The following is a 13,975-nucleotide window of genomic DNA, read 5'->3' on the forward strand; positions in this document are numbered from 1 at the left end:
ACGGGTGTGGCTTTATTTTTATTTATTTTTACTCTTATTGTTCCAGGTGAACACATTCTCATTTACAGCAACAGGATGAATGAGACAATTTGTAAACTGGGGATTATTAGGTGGCAATGATGGTATGAGGGCCAGATTGGGAATTTAGCTGATATAGCCGAATCCACTAATTTGAAGGGGTGTCCACATACTTTTGGCCATGAAGTGTATGTTGTCAATATAATCACAGTTGTTCCTGAATATCAAGCATAATAAGATATTATTCCGAATTAATGTATTCCAATATATCCTAAAACGTGTTTAAATCACCTCATGAAGAATGTGTTTGTCCTCTTGTCCTCATGTCTATTTGTAATAGCTCAGAATGTGCCATTTGGCTGCCCAATAGGCATTCTCATGAGAGAACCATGTAAACACAAGGAGAGAACTGAGCAAATTAGACTGCATATCACTGAAAGATGTTATCTACGTTTTTGATTTCATTGATGTGTTTTCAATGTGTTTCTTATTTAAATGCYAGTTTTGCCGTATGGGCATAATTTGACTATAGCTTACTACAAATATACATTTCTTGTGTGTGTTGCGTGTGCACGTGTCAGTTCAATGTCTASGTTTGATTTACATTTGGTTGAGTTGTCAACTAACGTGAATTCAACGTGAAAAAAAATCGCCATGTTAGATTTAGTTCATGGTTGGGTGAAAATATTACTTTTTGCAAATCTAATTCGTTTTCCACATTGATTCAACCTCAACACATTTGATATTTTGGGTTGAAATGAGATGGAAACAATGTTGATTCACCCAGCTGTTACCTACCCAGTGGCGGGTTGCTGAGCATGATAGGCAGGTTCAGAGAGAACTTGTTTGTTCTTGGTCAGCAACTACGCCATCYAGAAAGGAATTTCCTTCCTTGATCAATCGAAAACATGGAGGGAGGCTTATATAAATGGGAGTTATCGGCAGTCTTAACGTTCATTCTCCTACTCAAACCATGCCTAATAGACGAGTAACCTACATCTAAATTATATGCGATATTTAGTTTGAGGCGTAGGAGATTGTTTAAAGAAAATGGGGGATACAGTAGCAATACTCGTTGCCCTAACGTTCCTGTTGAGAGTGAACGGGGAACCCCCCCGTRTCGGATACTGCATGGGGGAGCAGTGCTTTGCCGTTTTCCAGGACCAAGCTAACTTTGGAACCGCTCAAAAACGTTGCGAGGAAAATTATAATGGATATTTAATGACAGTTCGATCTTTGATATCACATAGCATCCTTTTAATATTACTTGGTATTCATACAGGAGATTATTGGATTGGTTTACATTTACCAAGCGGGCAATGCCCCGACGAAGCATCGTTTTTACGAGGGTACAGGTGGATAACTGGAGATAATGAAACCAAATTCCAGAACTGGGGGCGCTTTGATGATGTCTGTTCTTCAAAATGTATTTCGGTATCAAAATACGACTTTGTGTGGAAGGAACAACCATGCGAAAGTAAAGTAGATGGATATATTTGTGAATATAAACTTGACAGTCCCTGCCAACATGTAATTGTAAAAGGGGACGATTCAGTTCTGTATGAGACCCCGTTGGGATTCAAGGGAGAGAACCTACTGACATTACCCCTCGGAACCACTGCAACGCTCAAATCCATCGGGTCGAAGTATATCTGTCTATCTGAACAGTGGCTACAAGCACCGTGGGGTTGCGAGGTATTCAACGGTGGCTGTGCGCATGACTGTTCCTCAGTTAATACTATACCTGTATGCACCTGCCCACCTGGAAAAACTCTCCAGGACAATAACGTCACATGTGAAGATGCGCAAAATGACCCCTGCCTTGACACAGGATGCGCACATCTCTGCCAAAAAAAAAATGACAGCTACACTTGCATGTGTCACCATGGTTATGCACTGGCAGAAGATGGGAAGGAGTGCAAAGACATTGATGATTGTATCGATAATAGACAGTGCCCGGGACATAACATTAAGTGTGTCAATACTGTTGGTGGATTTAAATGCGAATGCCATCAGGGATATGTGTTCGAAAATGACAAATGCGTCGATGAAGATGAGTGCTCCATGGGTCCATGTGAACACGAATGCACAAACACAATAGGCAGTTACAATTGCTCCTGTTTGGATGGATTCATAAGAATGACAGAAGACACCAACCGGTGCCAATTCGTTTGTTTAGCAGAGTGTTCCCCAGAATGTGACCCAAGTACACCACATCATTGCAACTGTCCAAATGGTTACTTACTCGATGACAAAAATGGGAAGTCAGTTTGTGTTGACATAGATGAATGTGAGATGGGTGAGTGCCATCATAATTGTACAAATACGTATGGAGGTTACCTGTGTTCTTGTGATGASGGATTCGACTCGGTTGGTTTAAATGATTGTGTTGAGAGAGAACCGTCAAATGTTTCAGGTTTTACCATACCATTTACACCATTTGTCAAGCATCCAACTGAGCGCCCTTCCACTGTAAAGGCTGGGGGTCTTCTTGGAATTATAGTATGCATTGTCATTGTTATTTTGGTGATGGTTGTACTTATTCACCTGATACTAAAACGTCGAGGTAATTTAGACATTGCTTTCGAAAGCCAAGATTTTGGTAATCACGATTTGCAACAAGTCACAATGGATAAGTACAAAACATTATCATTTGACAGACAGTAGATATATGACAATCAATATTTTGTTGGATAACTTTGTCATTTTCATTGTCATTACTTTTTTACACGTCTGCAAAGGAGAATCAGATGTTTGAATGTTTMATATTTTTATTTCATACAGTTGTAGTAAACCTATCATAAATGTAATGGCTCCATAAGCATCTCATTACTGAAAATTCAGACCTGTCTAAGTGACCAAAGCCAATAACAAAGTAGGCCTATAACTTGCAAATTATAATTTCTTCTTTTATATATACACTACCATTCAAAAGTTTGCGGTCACTTAGAAATGTCCTTGTTTTTGAAAGAAAAGCACATGTTTTGTCCATTAAAATAACATAAAATTGATCAGAAAAACAGTGTAGACATTGTTAATGTTGTAAATGACAATTGTAGCTGGAAACGGCAGATTTTTGATGGAATATCTACATAGGCGTACAGAGGCCCATTATCAGCAACCATCACTCCTGTGTTCTAATGGCATGTTGTGTTAGTTAATCCAAGTTTATAATTTTAAAAGGCTAATTGATCATTAGAAAACCCTTTTTGCAATTATGTTAGCACAGCTGAAAACTGTTGTACTGATTAAAGAAGCAATAAAACTGTCCTTCTTTAGACTAGTTGAGTATCTGGAGGTTCAGCATTTGTGGGTTCGATTACAGGCTAAAAATGGCCAGAAACAAATAACTTTCTTCTGAAACTCATCAGTCTATTCTTGTTCTGAGAAATGAAGGCTAKTCCATGTGAGAAATTGCCAAGAAACTGAAGATCTCGTACAACGCTGTGTACTACTCCCTTCACAGAACAGCGCAAACGGTCTCTAAACAGAATAGAAAGAGGAGTGTGAGGCCCYGGTGCACAMCTGAGCAAGAGGACAAGTACATTAGAGTGTCTAGTTTGAGAAACATACGCCTCACAGGTCCTCAACTGGCAGCTTCATTAAATAGTACCAAAGCTGTAAATAGTCATTTACAACATTAACAATGTCTACACTGTATTTCTGATCAATTTGATGTTATTTTAAAGGAAAACATTTGCTTTTCTTTCAAAAACAAGGACATTTCTAAGTGACCCCAAACTTTTGAAGAGTAGTGTATATTAAATTGTCATTATTTGTGTGTCTTTTACGTTCTCACCACAATACCCAATCCTTTGTGAAGTGTGACCCCTTGTGGACTATGAAAGAGGCTGCTTTCTGATGACGCTTATTTATCCTTATCGCCTAATAGWCAGCCCTTTTTCATTGACTATAGCAAGGTTTCCAATCAATTGGCAACAGATTTTCGTGTGAATATTCTAGAATCTGCATAAGGAAAATATCTGCATTTTCCCACCAGTGGTATTTTTCCGCCTGCATTGCTTGCCATTTAGGGTTTTAGGCTGGGTTTCTGTACAGCACTTTGAGATATCAGCTGATGTAAGAAGGGCTATATAAATTCATTTGATTTGATTTGATCTCAGTGCTAGAGGCATCACTACAGACCCTGGTTCGATTCCAGGCTGTATCACAACCGGCCGTRATTGGGAGTCCCATAGGGCGGCATACAATTGGCCCAGCATCGCCCGGGTTAGGGTTTGGCCGGGGTAGGCCGTCATTGTAAATAAGAATTTGTTCTTAACTGACTTGCCTAGTTAAATAAAGGTTAAATAAATAAAATWAAAGTCAACAAAGAGCTATTTGARAAAAACATTTTTTCCCTTTGTGTTTCAAGAGGACGGTTTGAACTTGTAAGACCACTGGACTATAAAAACTTAAATTAAAGTCAGTCAGATTATTGTGTAATTAACTCTCAAACATGATTGCATAAGAACATTTCAGTCAGTTTCAGGGGAGGAGTTAATGAAAAACAGTGCTTCGAGTTACAGTATCTGCGAAGGGAGTAGCCTATCCGGTAAACAGGCTCAACGCGTATTTAGGTAAGCCACAACTATTACCTTTAGCTTAATGTTTACTCTAAGTGCATCGTGTATAGTTGTTGATAGATATCAGAGAACATTGTTTTGGGTGTCGTAGTTCACTTCAACAAATTAGATGATAGGCCTATGCCTACTTGAATGGTTACATTTCCCAAAGACAACTTTACTCATTGATGCACCAGTCTGCAACAATTGCTGTCATATTAAGACCTCACAGTTCTTTTAGATGACAACTTTATTAAATGTCAAATAATTGTAGCCTCCTTAAGTACATTTAAAGGGGGAAACTGGGATTGGTAGGCCTACATCCATTTTCTGATTCTTGAAGACCATACTGTATTTTATAAATTACTCACAAGTTTAGGTGTCTTACCCCATCAGAACCCAAAATAAATAGCTTCAAAACATGGTTAAAACTGTAATTACAATGTCATGGATGGTCAGTCCTTGCATTCATAGTACTCTCTATTTGAAAGTGGTTACATTTCTCCAGCCCCATCCCTCAGTTGTTTGCCAAAAGTGTCACAGTTTTTGAATCTCAGATTGCCCCTTTAAAACAATTTTACTGGCCACATAATAGGTCTCATGATAATCGTTCAGCCACATCAAACGAGGCCATAATTATATTGCCCGAGGCACTCTCATTGGTTTACACACTTGGGGGTAGAAGTGATTCATTCGTATAATACAAACATCCTTATGTAAGCCTTGTGACACCTGACTAGAGTAAGGCTGTGTACCCAGCACACAAATAAAGTATTTTCATTATCAGGTTGGGACAGAACCAATGGACTATGGACCTTTCAGTGTAAACAGACAGATACATGTGAATTCTCTATAGCCAAGGATGTCTCATCTGAAGCGGATACTCTAAGACTGATACAGCCAACAAATGAATATATGGACTGTAGCCCTGTAATGTCATAACAATCACTTTAATTATTTTGTAATAATTTGCATTATTTTCTACTTTCTGTCAGGGGGATGATGAGGAACCTTATACTGCTGGTATCTTTGGAGTCTATCTGAAGGTGGTTAAATACAACCCAAGATGCCCACTATATGGCTCTATAGCAGCTTGCACCAGCCAGTATCTACATCAGGTCCCTCTGCTGCCTCCATACATTACCATTGTGTATATGAGTGGAAACTACAGTGAGATCACTGAGACATCATTCTGTTGGCTTGAAGCGTTAAAGGAACTGGACCTCAGTTGGCAACGAGTCAATGGGCTTATTATAAGAACTAACACCTTTCAAAGGCTGGCAAACTTGGCAAAGCTCTATTTAGGACATAACTCAGGTTTACAGATCGAACCAAATGGGTTTGTGGGACTGTCTAACCTGAACTCTCTCTCTATATAATTGTGACCTGACTGAATCTGTGTTACAAGGTGACTATCTCAGACCCCTGGTCTCCTTGGTATCGCTAGATCTGTATGGTAACCAGATGAAAGGAATTCAACCTGCACTGTTCTTTGTGAACATGACAGATTTCCAAGAGCTAAATGTTACCCTAAACAGGATGAAAAGCTTATGTGAGGATGATTTGCTTGGCTTTCAAGGCAAACACTTTCAGCTCCTTGACTTGAGCAGTATCCAACTGAATAGTATGACTCAACGTGGCTTTGACTGGAAAATATGCAGAAATCCCTTACGGAACATGTCCATGGAGATACTTGACTTACCGTCCAATGGATTCAATGTGGACAAGGCAAAACTGTTTTTCAATGCAATCCGAGGGACCAAAATTCCCCATCTTATTCTGGAACACAGCACCATGGGAAAATMATTTTCTTTCAGCAACGTCAAAGACCCAGACAGGCAAACATTGAGGGCTTCAAGAATAGTGGTGTCAAGATTCTAGATTTGTCCAAATGCTTTATATTTACTTTGCAATATGCAGTATTCAGTCCACTGAGAGAGGTACAGGACRTAACAATAGCCCAAAACWAAATTAACAAGATTGACAGGGGTGAGTTTTTTGGCCTTGAAAATCTACAATGGCTGAACCTGTCACACAATCTTATAGGGGAAATCTATTCTTACACATTTGAAAATATTCCCAATATTTTAGAACTAGATCTATTTTACAACCATATTGGTGCATTGGGATATCAGGCATTTACAGGACTTCCACACCTGCAAGTCCTTGATCTTACAGAAAACTCTATTCGTGATCTAGGTACAAATGGTTACCTTGCACCACTCCCAAACATCTAACTTCTTCGTTTGACTGATAATAAGATCACAYCCTTAGAGGGCCTCGCTGTCACGTTCGTCATAAGAATGAGCAGACCAAAGCACAGCGTGAGTAGAGTTCCACATATTTATTGAGGTGAAACTTCAAACAACAAATAAATAAACGAACGTGCAGTTTGTAGCGCACATAGCACTAAACACAAACAATATCCCACAACGCAGGTGGGAAAAGGACCACACTAAGTATGATCCCCAATTAGAGGCAACTATCGGACCACCATTTTATTACGTTTGTAATCGCAACAAATAATCTGCTCAGACCCCAACCAAGGAKCATCAAAAGTCGTGCTAKAAATTCTCAGACAACMCAAAGATTCCTTGATGCTCTTCCAGACTCCCTCTGCCTACCCAAGGACGTCAGAGGACAAAAATCAGTTAACCGCCTAACTGAGGAACTCAATTTAACCTTGCGCAATCCCCTAGATGCAGTTGCACCCCTAAAAACGAAAAACATTTGTCATAAGAAACTAGCTCCCTGGTATACAGAAAATACCCAAGCTCTGAAGCAAGCTTCCAGAAAATTGGAACGGAAATGGCGGCACACCAAACTGGAAGTCTTCCGACTAGCTTGGAATAACAGTACCGTGCAGTATCGAAGAGCCCTCACTGCTGCTCGATCATCCTATTTTTCCAAATTAATTGAGGAAAATAAGAACRATCCTAAATTTATTTTTGATACTGTCGCAAAGCTAACAAAAAAGCAGCATTCCCCAAGAGAGGATGGCTTTCACTTCAGCAGTAATAAATTCATGAACTTCTTTGAGGAAAAGATCATGATCATTAGAAAGCAAATTATGGACTCCTTTAAATCTGTGTATTCCTCCAAAGCTCAGTTGTCCTGAGTCTGCACAACTCTGCCAGGACCTAGGATCAAGAGAGACATTTAAGTGTTTTAGTACTATATCTCTTGACACAATGATGAAAATAATCATGGCCTCTAAACCTTCAAGCTGCATACTGGACCCTATTCCAACTAAACTACTGAAAGAGCTGCTTCCTGTGCTTGGCCCTCCTATGTTGAACATAATAAACGGCTCTCTATCCACCGGATGTGTACCAAACTTACTAAAAGTGGCAGTAATAAAGCCTCTCTTGAAAAAGCCAAACCTTGACCCAGAAAATATAAAAAACTATCGGCCTATATCGAATCTTCCATTCCTCTAAAAAATTTTAGAAAAAGCTGTTGCACAGCAACTCACTGCCTTCCTGAAGACAAACAATGTATACGAAATGCTTCAGTCTGGTTTTAGACCCCATSATAGCACTGAGACTGCACTTGTGAAGGTGGTAAATTACCTTTTAATGGCGTCAGACTGAGGCTCTGCATCTGTCCTCATGCTCCTAGACCTTAGTGCTGCTTTTGATACCATCGATCACCACATTCTTTTGGAGAGATTGGAAACCGAAATTGGTCTACACGGACAAGTTCTGGCCTGGTTTAGATCTTATCTGTCAGAAAGATATCAGTTTGTCTCTGTGAATGGTTTGTCCTCTGACAAATCAACTGTAAATTTYGGTGTTCCTCAAGTTTCCGTTTTAGAACCACTATTGTTTTCACTATATATTTTACCTCTTGGGGATGTCATTCGAAAACATAATGTTAACTTTCACTGCTATGCGGATGACACACAGCTGTACATTTCAATGAAACATGGTGAAGCCCCAAAATTGCCCTCGCTAGAAGCCTGTGTTTCAGACATAAGGAAGTGGATGGCTGCAAACGTTCTACTTTTAAACTCGGACAAAACAGAGATGCTTGTTCTAGGTTCCAAGAAACAAAGAGATCTTCTGTTGACTCTGAAAATTAATCTTGATGGTTGTAAAGTCGTCTCAAATAAAACTGTGAAGGACCTCGGCGTTACTCTGGACCCTGATCTCTCTTTTGACGAACATATCAAGACTGTTTCAAGGACAGCTTTTTTACATGTACGTAACATTGCAAAAATCAGAAACTTTCTGTCAAAAAATGATGCAGAAAAATTTATCCATGCTTTTGTTACTTCTAGGTTAGACTACTGCAATGCTCTACTTTCCGGCTACCCGGAKAAAGCACTAAATAAACTTCAGTTAGTGCTAAATACGGCTGCTAGAATCCTGACTAGAACCAAAAAAATATATCATATTACTCCAGTGCTAGCCTCCCTACACTGGCTTCCTGTTAAGGCAAKGGCTGATTTCAAGGTTTTACTGCTAACCTACAAAGCATTACATGGGCTTGCTCCTACCTATCTTTCCGATTTGGTCCTGCCGTACATACCTACACGTATGCTACGGTCACAAGACGCATGCCTCCTAATTGTCCCTAGAATTTCTAAGCAAACAGCTGGAGGCAAGGCTTTCTCCTATAGAGCTCAATTTTTATGAAATGGTCTGCCTACCCATGTGAGAGACACAGACTCGGTCTCAACCTTTAAGTCTTTACTGAAGACTCATCTCTTCAGTAGGTCATATATTGAGTGTAGTCTGGCCCAGGAGTGTGAAGGTGAACGGAAAGGCTCTGGAGCAACGAACCGCCCTTGCTGCCTCTGCCTGGCCGGTTCCCCTCTCTCCACTGGGATTCTCTGCCTCTAACCCTATTACAGGGGCTTAGTCACTGGCTTACTGGTGCTCTTCCATGCCGTCCCTAGGAGGGGTGCGTCACTTGAGTGGGTTGAGTCACTGACGTGATCTTCCTGTCTGGGTTGGCGCACCCCCTTGGGTTGTGCCGTGGCGGAGATCTTTGTGGGCTATACTCGGCCTTGTCTCAGGATGGTAAGTTGGTGGTTAAATATATCCCTCTAGTGGTGTGGGGGCTGTGCTTTTGAAAAGTGGGTGGGGTTATATCCTGCCTGTTTGGCCCTGTCTGGGGTATCATCGGATGGGGCCACAGTTGCTCCTGACCCCTCCTGTCTCAGCCTCCAGTATTTATGCTGCAGTAGTTTATGTGTCGGGGGGCTAGGGTCAGTCTGTTATATCTGGAATACTTCTCTGTCTTATCCGGTGTCCTGGTGAATTCAGTATCTCTCTCTCTTTCTCTCTTTCTCTCTTTACATTTACATTTACATTTAAGTCATTTAGCAGACGCTCTTATCCAGAGCGACTTACAAGTTGGTGCATTCACCTTATGATATCCAGTGGAACAACCACTTTACAATAGTGCATCTAACTCTTTTAAAGGGGGGGGGGTTAGAAGGATTACTTTATACTTTATCCTATCCTAGGTATTCTTTCTCTCTCTCGGAGGACCTGAGCCCTAGAACCATGCCTCAGGACTACCTGGCATGATGACTTCTTGCTGTCCCCAGTCCACCTGGCCGTGCTGCTGTTCCAGTTTCAACTGTTCTGCCTGCGGCTATGGAACCCTGACCTGTTCACCGGACGTGCTACCTGTCCCAGACCTGCTGTTTTCAACTCTCTAGAGACAGCAGGAGCGTAGAGATACCCTTAATGATCGGCTATGAAAAGCCAACTGACATTTACTCCTGAGGTGCTGACCTGTTGCACCCTCGACAACCACAGTGATTATTATTATTTGACCATGCTGGTCATTATGAACATTTGAACATCTTGGCCATGTTCTGTTATAATCTCCACCCGGCACAGCCAGAAGAGGACTGGCCACCCCTCATAGCCTGGTTACTCTCTAGGTTTCTTCCTAGGTTTTGGYCTTTCTAGGGAGTTTTTCCTAGCCACCGTGCTTCTACAACTGCATTGCTTGCTGTTTGGGGTTTTAGGCTGGGTTTCTGTACAGCACTTTGAGATATCAGCTGATGTAAGAAGGGCTATATAAATACATTTGATTTGATCATCAGCTGCCTCCAATTGGTAACCATACTCACAACAACATAGAARTTAAAGACTAGAACACCCCTAGTCAYGCCCTGACCTAAAACACCATAGAGAACCCCGAGGGCTCTCCATGGTCAGGGCGTGACACTCGCTGGCTTTGCTGATAATACGATCATACTTAATATTCAAAACAACAGGTTAACTAATTTAGAGGATGTATACATTGTTTTAGCTAAATTAATGCACATTAAGCTTCTCTGGTATGGTAACAACTTCATAAAGTGGTGCACCGTTAACAATAATATTTCAGTGCCAGCTGTGAACTATTTAAAGCTGCTTGAGCTAAGGAACATCCCCTTGCAGGTGATATGGGCACGGGGAGAGTGTTTGCATGTTTTTGAAAATCTTGGCAACCTTTTTAGTCTGAATTCAAGCTTGAACTCCCTGCAGGCTCTCCCAGATGGTATATTTAAAGGCCTCATCTCTCTGGAAGAGATGAGATCTCCACTTCAACTTCCTCACATACCTCCAACCAGACATTTTCCCAGAGACTCTCAAAACACTTCACCTCTCTTACAATTCCTGGCCTCTCCTGACCCAGCGACTTTCCATTCTCTCAGCTGGATCGATCTGTATATTAATCGATTCCACTGTGATAGCGGCCTGGAGGACTATCTGACGTGGCTGAACGGGACTAACGTGTCTTTTCCAGACCCCGGTGTGGATGAATTCAGCTGTGATTTTCCCTAAAATCTCCATGGCATCAGCCTGTTGAATTACATCAGTCATATCGTGTGAGTAGAATGACGAGGGGCTGGTTCAGGAGCTCTCGCTCTTTGTCTGCTCAGCCCTGATCACCGTCGGAACGATCGTTTTAGCCCGTCTCCGTGGATACCTCTTCAAAGTTTACAAAAAGGTGATCGCCAGGATCCTGGAGGGTCCTAGGAAGGATCCTCCTGCTGATGGGCCCCGGTATGACGCTTACTTATGCTTCAGCAACAACGACTACAAGTGGGTAGAAACTGCCCTGTTGAAGAAGCTTGACTTTCAGTTGGCAGAGCGCAACATCCTCCACTGCTGCTTCGAGGCCAGAGACTTAATGCCAGGTGAAGATCACCTGTCCAACATCAGGGACGCCATATGGAGGAGCAGGAAGACTGTGTGTATCGTGTCTAAAGAGTTCCTTAAGGACGGCTGGTGCCTGGAGGCMTTTGCCCTGGCTCCGAGCAGGATGCTGGAGGAGCTCAGAGATTTTCTCATCATGGTGATCGTGGGGAAAGTCCCCCATTAAGGACTGATGAAATGCGAAGCCATTAGGACYTTTGTCCAGAAGAGGGTGTATCTACAGTGGCCGGAGGACACACAGGACATAGAACCATTCTATGAGAAGCTTATGTCCAAGATTCTTAACGACAGGAAGATCAAAAAGGACACAGCCAAAGATAACAATGGTGATATCACACTTGTAAATATGCAAGCAGTAGGAACTTAAAGATGCACTCTCCAACTTTTGTATAATTTCAGGCAGTARTTTTGAAAGTGGTGCTCACATTTTTTGTTGTTGCAATTCCTATAATATGTTACAAATCCAATTCTTACTATATGTTACAAACACAGGAGGCTGCTGAGGGGAGAACGGCTCATAATAATGTCCGGAACGAAGYGAATGGAATGGCATCAAACACCTGGAAACCAACGCTGGGCCAATTGTGCRCCGACCWATGGRACTCCCAAGCACAGCCAGTTGTGATACAGCCTGGATTCGAACCAGGGTGTCTGTAGTGACACCTCAAGCATTGAAATGCAGTGCCTTAGACCGCTGCGCCACTCGGGAGCCCCTTCACTGTATTGTGAAATATGACATCATTTTTTGTCTGTACAACATAAATCATTGTTACCATATTGATTACAGTCAAAACACAAGCATTTTCGCYAMACCCGCAATAACATCTGCTAAACACGTGTTTGTGACCAATTTAAATTGCATTTGAATGGAGAGGGTCCTCTGTATTTTGGCATAGCTCATTTTTTACCACTAGATGGCAGTCTCAACCTGTATTCACCAATCTTGGTCCTGTGAAATATGACCTGTTTAGTGTGTTTTGCAGTGTGTACTTTGCAATTCTCTCCTATTATACATTTACACATTGTAATATAATTATTGTAAGAATTTTGTTACTTTTAATTAAAACAATTAACACTTCAACAGCACTACTCTTATAAACTTGAATAATTCTGTGAACTTTTAAACTGTATGCATTCTTTCACTTGTTCAGTCACTGTTTTTTTTAAATCCCCTATCTCCTCCYTATTTCCTCAATATAGAGTGTATGTCTGAAAACAGGATGCCACTGGACAGAGAAACTTCCTTCTGTAAGTACTTTTTTTTTTTTTTTTAAATGTCGGATCCCCATTAGCTGTTGCTGAAGCACCAGCAACTCTATCTGGGATCCAAGTAAGGAGGAGCTGAGAATCAACTCCTCCTCTCAGCAGTCACAGTGTTTGGGACTTACTTMCGGAAACCTCTCCTGACCTGAGGCAATTAACACCACACATGTTTAGACCTCTATTTTCAAGGACCCTAGAACTTAATTTAAAAAGATTAGCAAATATTTACCAAGTAAATAAACTGCAGGTCTCCCCTTTCAAGTTATTTCAGGGATACGTAGTATTTGTGGAACACAGGCGCACGCCGGTCAGATTCCCCTCACAAGAAAATGTAATAAACACTGCCCCCTAACCATAGCCAATATTTGACCTCTGTTAAAACAATAATATGCCTTCCGTGCAAGCTGAGGTGAAATCCATTGACCGGAGTGGCCAATCTACAGTGAGTTGACCTGGTCTATAAAGGCACCCATGGTGGAAACCTAAGACCAGGGAACACAGTACATCCAGTCTGGATCATATAAAGCMCATCAGTTCAGTATAACAGGAGCTCTCATGCGAATCCCTCTAACGCCTCACTTTCCCCCTTGGTGGTTAAACTTACGCAATGTGGTTTTAAGGGTTTGTTTGTAGGTTTGTATGGTGTTTGTGTGTATGGGATTTGGGAGGGCGGGGGGGCAGATACATAGGGGCAATTCCACGAGAACGGAATTACGCTGAGACTCYRATTTTTGACTTTAAAATGTATGCCAAACAAAAACAATGGACTACAAACCATAAAACCCTATGCACAATGACTACTTGGACAATTTACACAGATTCAAAGTTTGGTAACAGAATTACTGAAAAAGCTCCCTCAGATTTATTCTGTTGCCAAACTTTGTATCTGCACAGTTCTTCCTGTAAATGTGTTTTTGTAAAAGTTTCAGTGGAAACTGTTAAAAGTAGTCCTTGTGCATA

At 41.3% G+C, this 13,975-nt stretch overlaps 2 protein-coding genes and 2 pseudogenes across 2 annotated transcripts; all 4 read left to right on the top strand.

The window, feature by feature from the left end:
* Window positions 1-888: 888 nt before the first annotated feature.
* Window positions 889-3,298, top strand: LOC111972525 (thrombomodulin). Its single transcript, XM_023999527.2, has one exon. The coding sequence runs from the start codon at window positions 1,069-1,071 to the stop codon at window positions 2,683-2,685; it is 1,617 nt and encodes a 538-aa protein (XP_023855295.1). The 5' UTR covers window positions 889-1,068; the 3' UTR covers window positions 2,686-3,298.
* A 2,286-nt stretch (window positions 3,299-5,584) lies between these two features.
* Window positions 5,585-8,805, top strand: LOC111973149 (toll-like receptor 5; annotated as a pseudogene).
* LOC139028720 (toll-like receptor 5) lies at window positions 8,090-11,377 on the top strand (annotated as a pseudogene).
* Window positions 11,378-11,384: 7 nt separating this feature from the next.
* LOC139028721 (toll-like receptor 5) lies at window positions 11,385-12,750 on the top strand. Its single transcript, XM_070446773.1, has 2 exons — window positions 11,385-11,397; window positions 11,476-12,750. The coding sequence occupies exons 1-2, from the start codon at window positions 11,385-11,387 to the stop codon at window positions 11,916-11,918; spliced, it is 456 nt and encodes a 151-aa protein (XP_070302874.1). The 3' UTR covers window positions 11,919-12,750.
* The last annotated feature ends 1,225 nt before the right edge of the window (window positions 12,751-13,975 follow it).

This window comes from Salvelinus sp. IW2-2015, linkage group LG14 (genome assembly GCF_002910315.2).
Source record: "Salvelinus sp. IW2-2015 linkage group LG14, ASM291031v2, whole genome shotgun sequence".
Classification (NCBI taxonomy): domain Eukaryota; kingdom Metazoa; phylum Chordata; class Actinopteri; order Salmoniformes; family Salmonidae; genus Salvelinus; species Salvelinus sp. IW2-2015.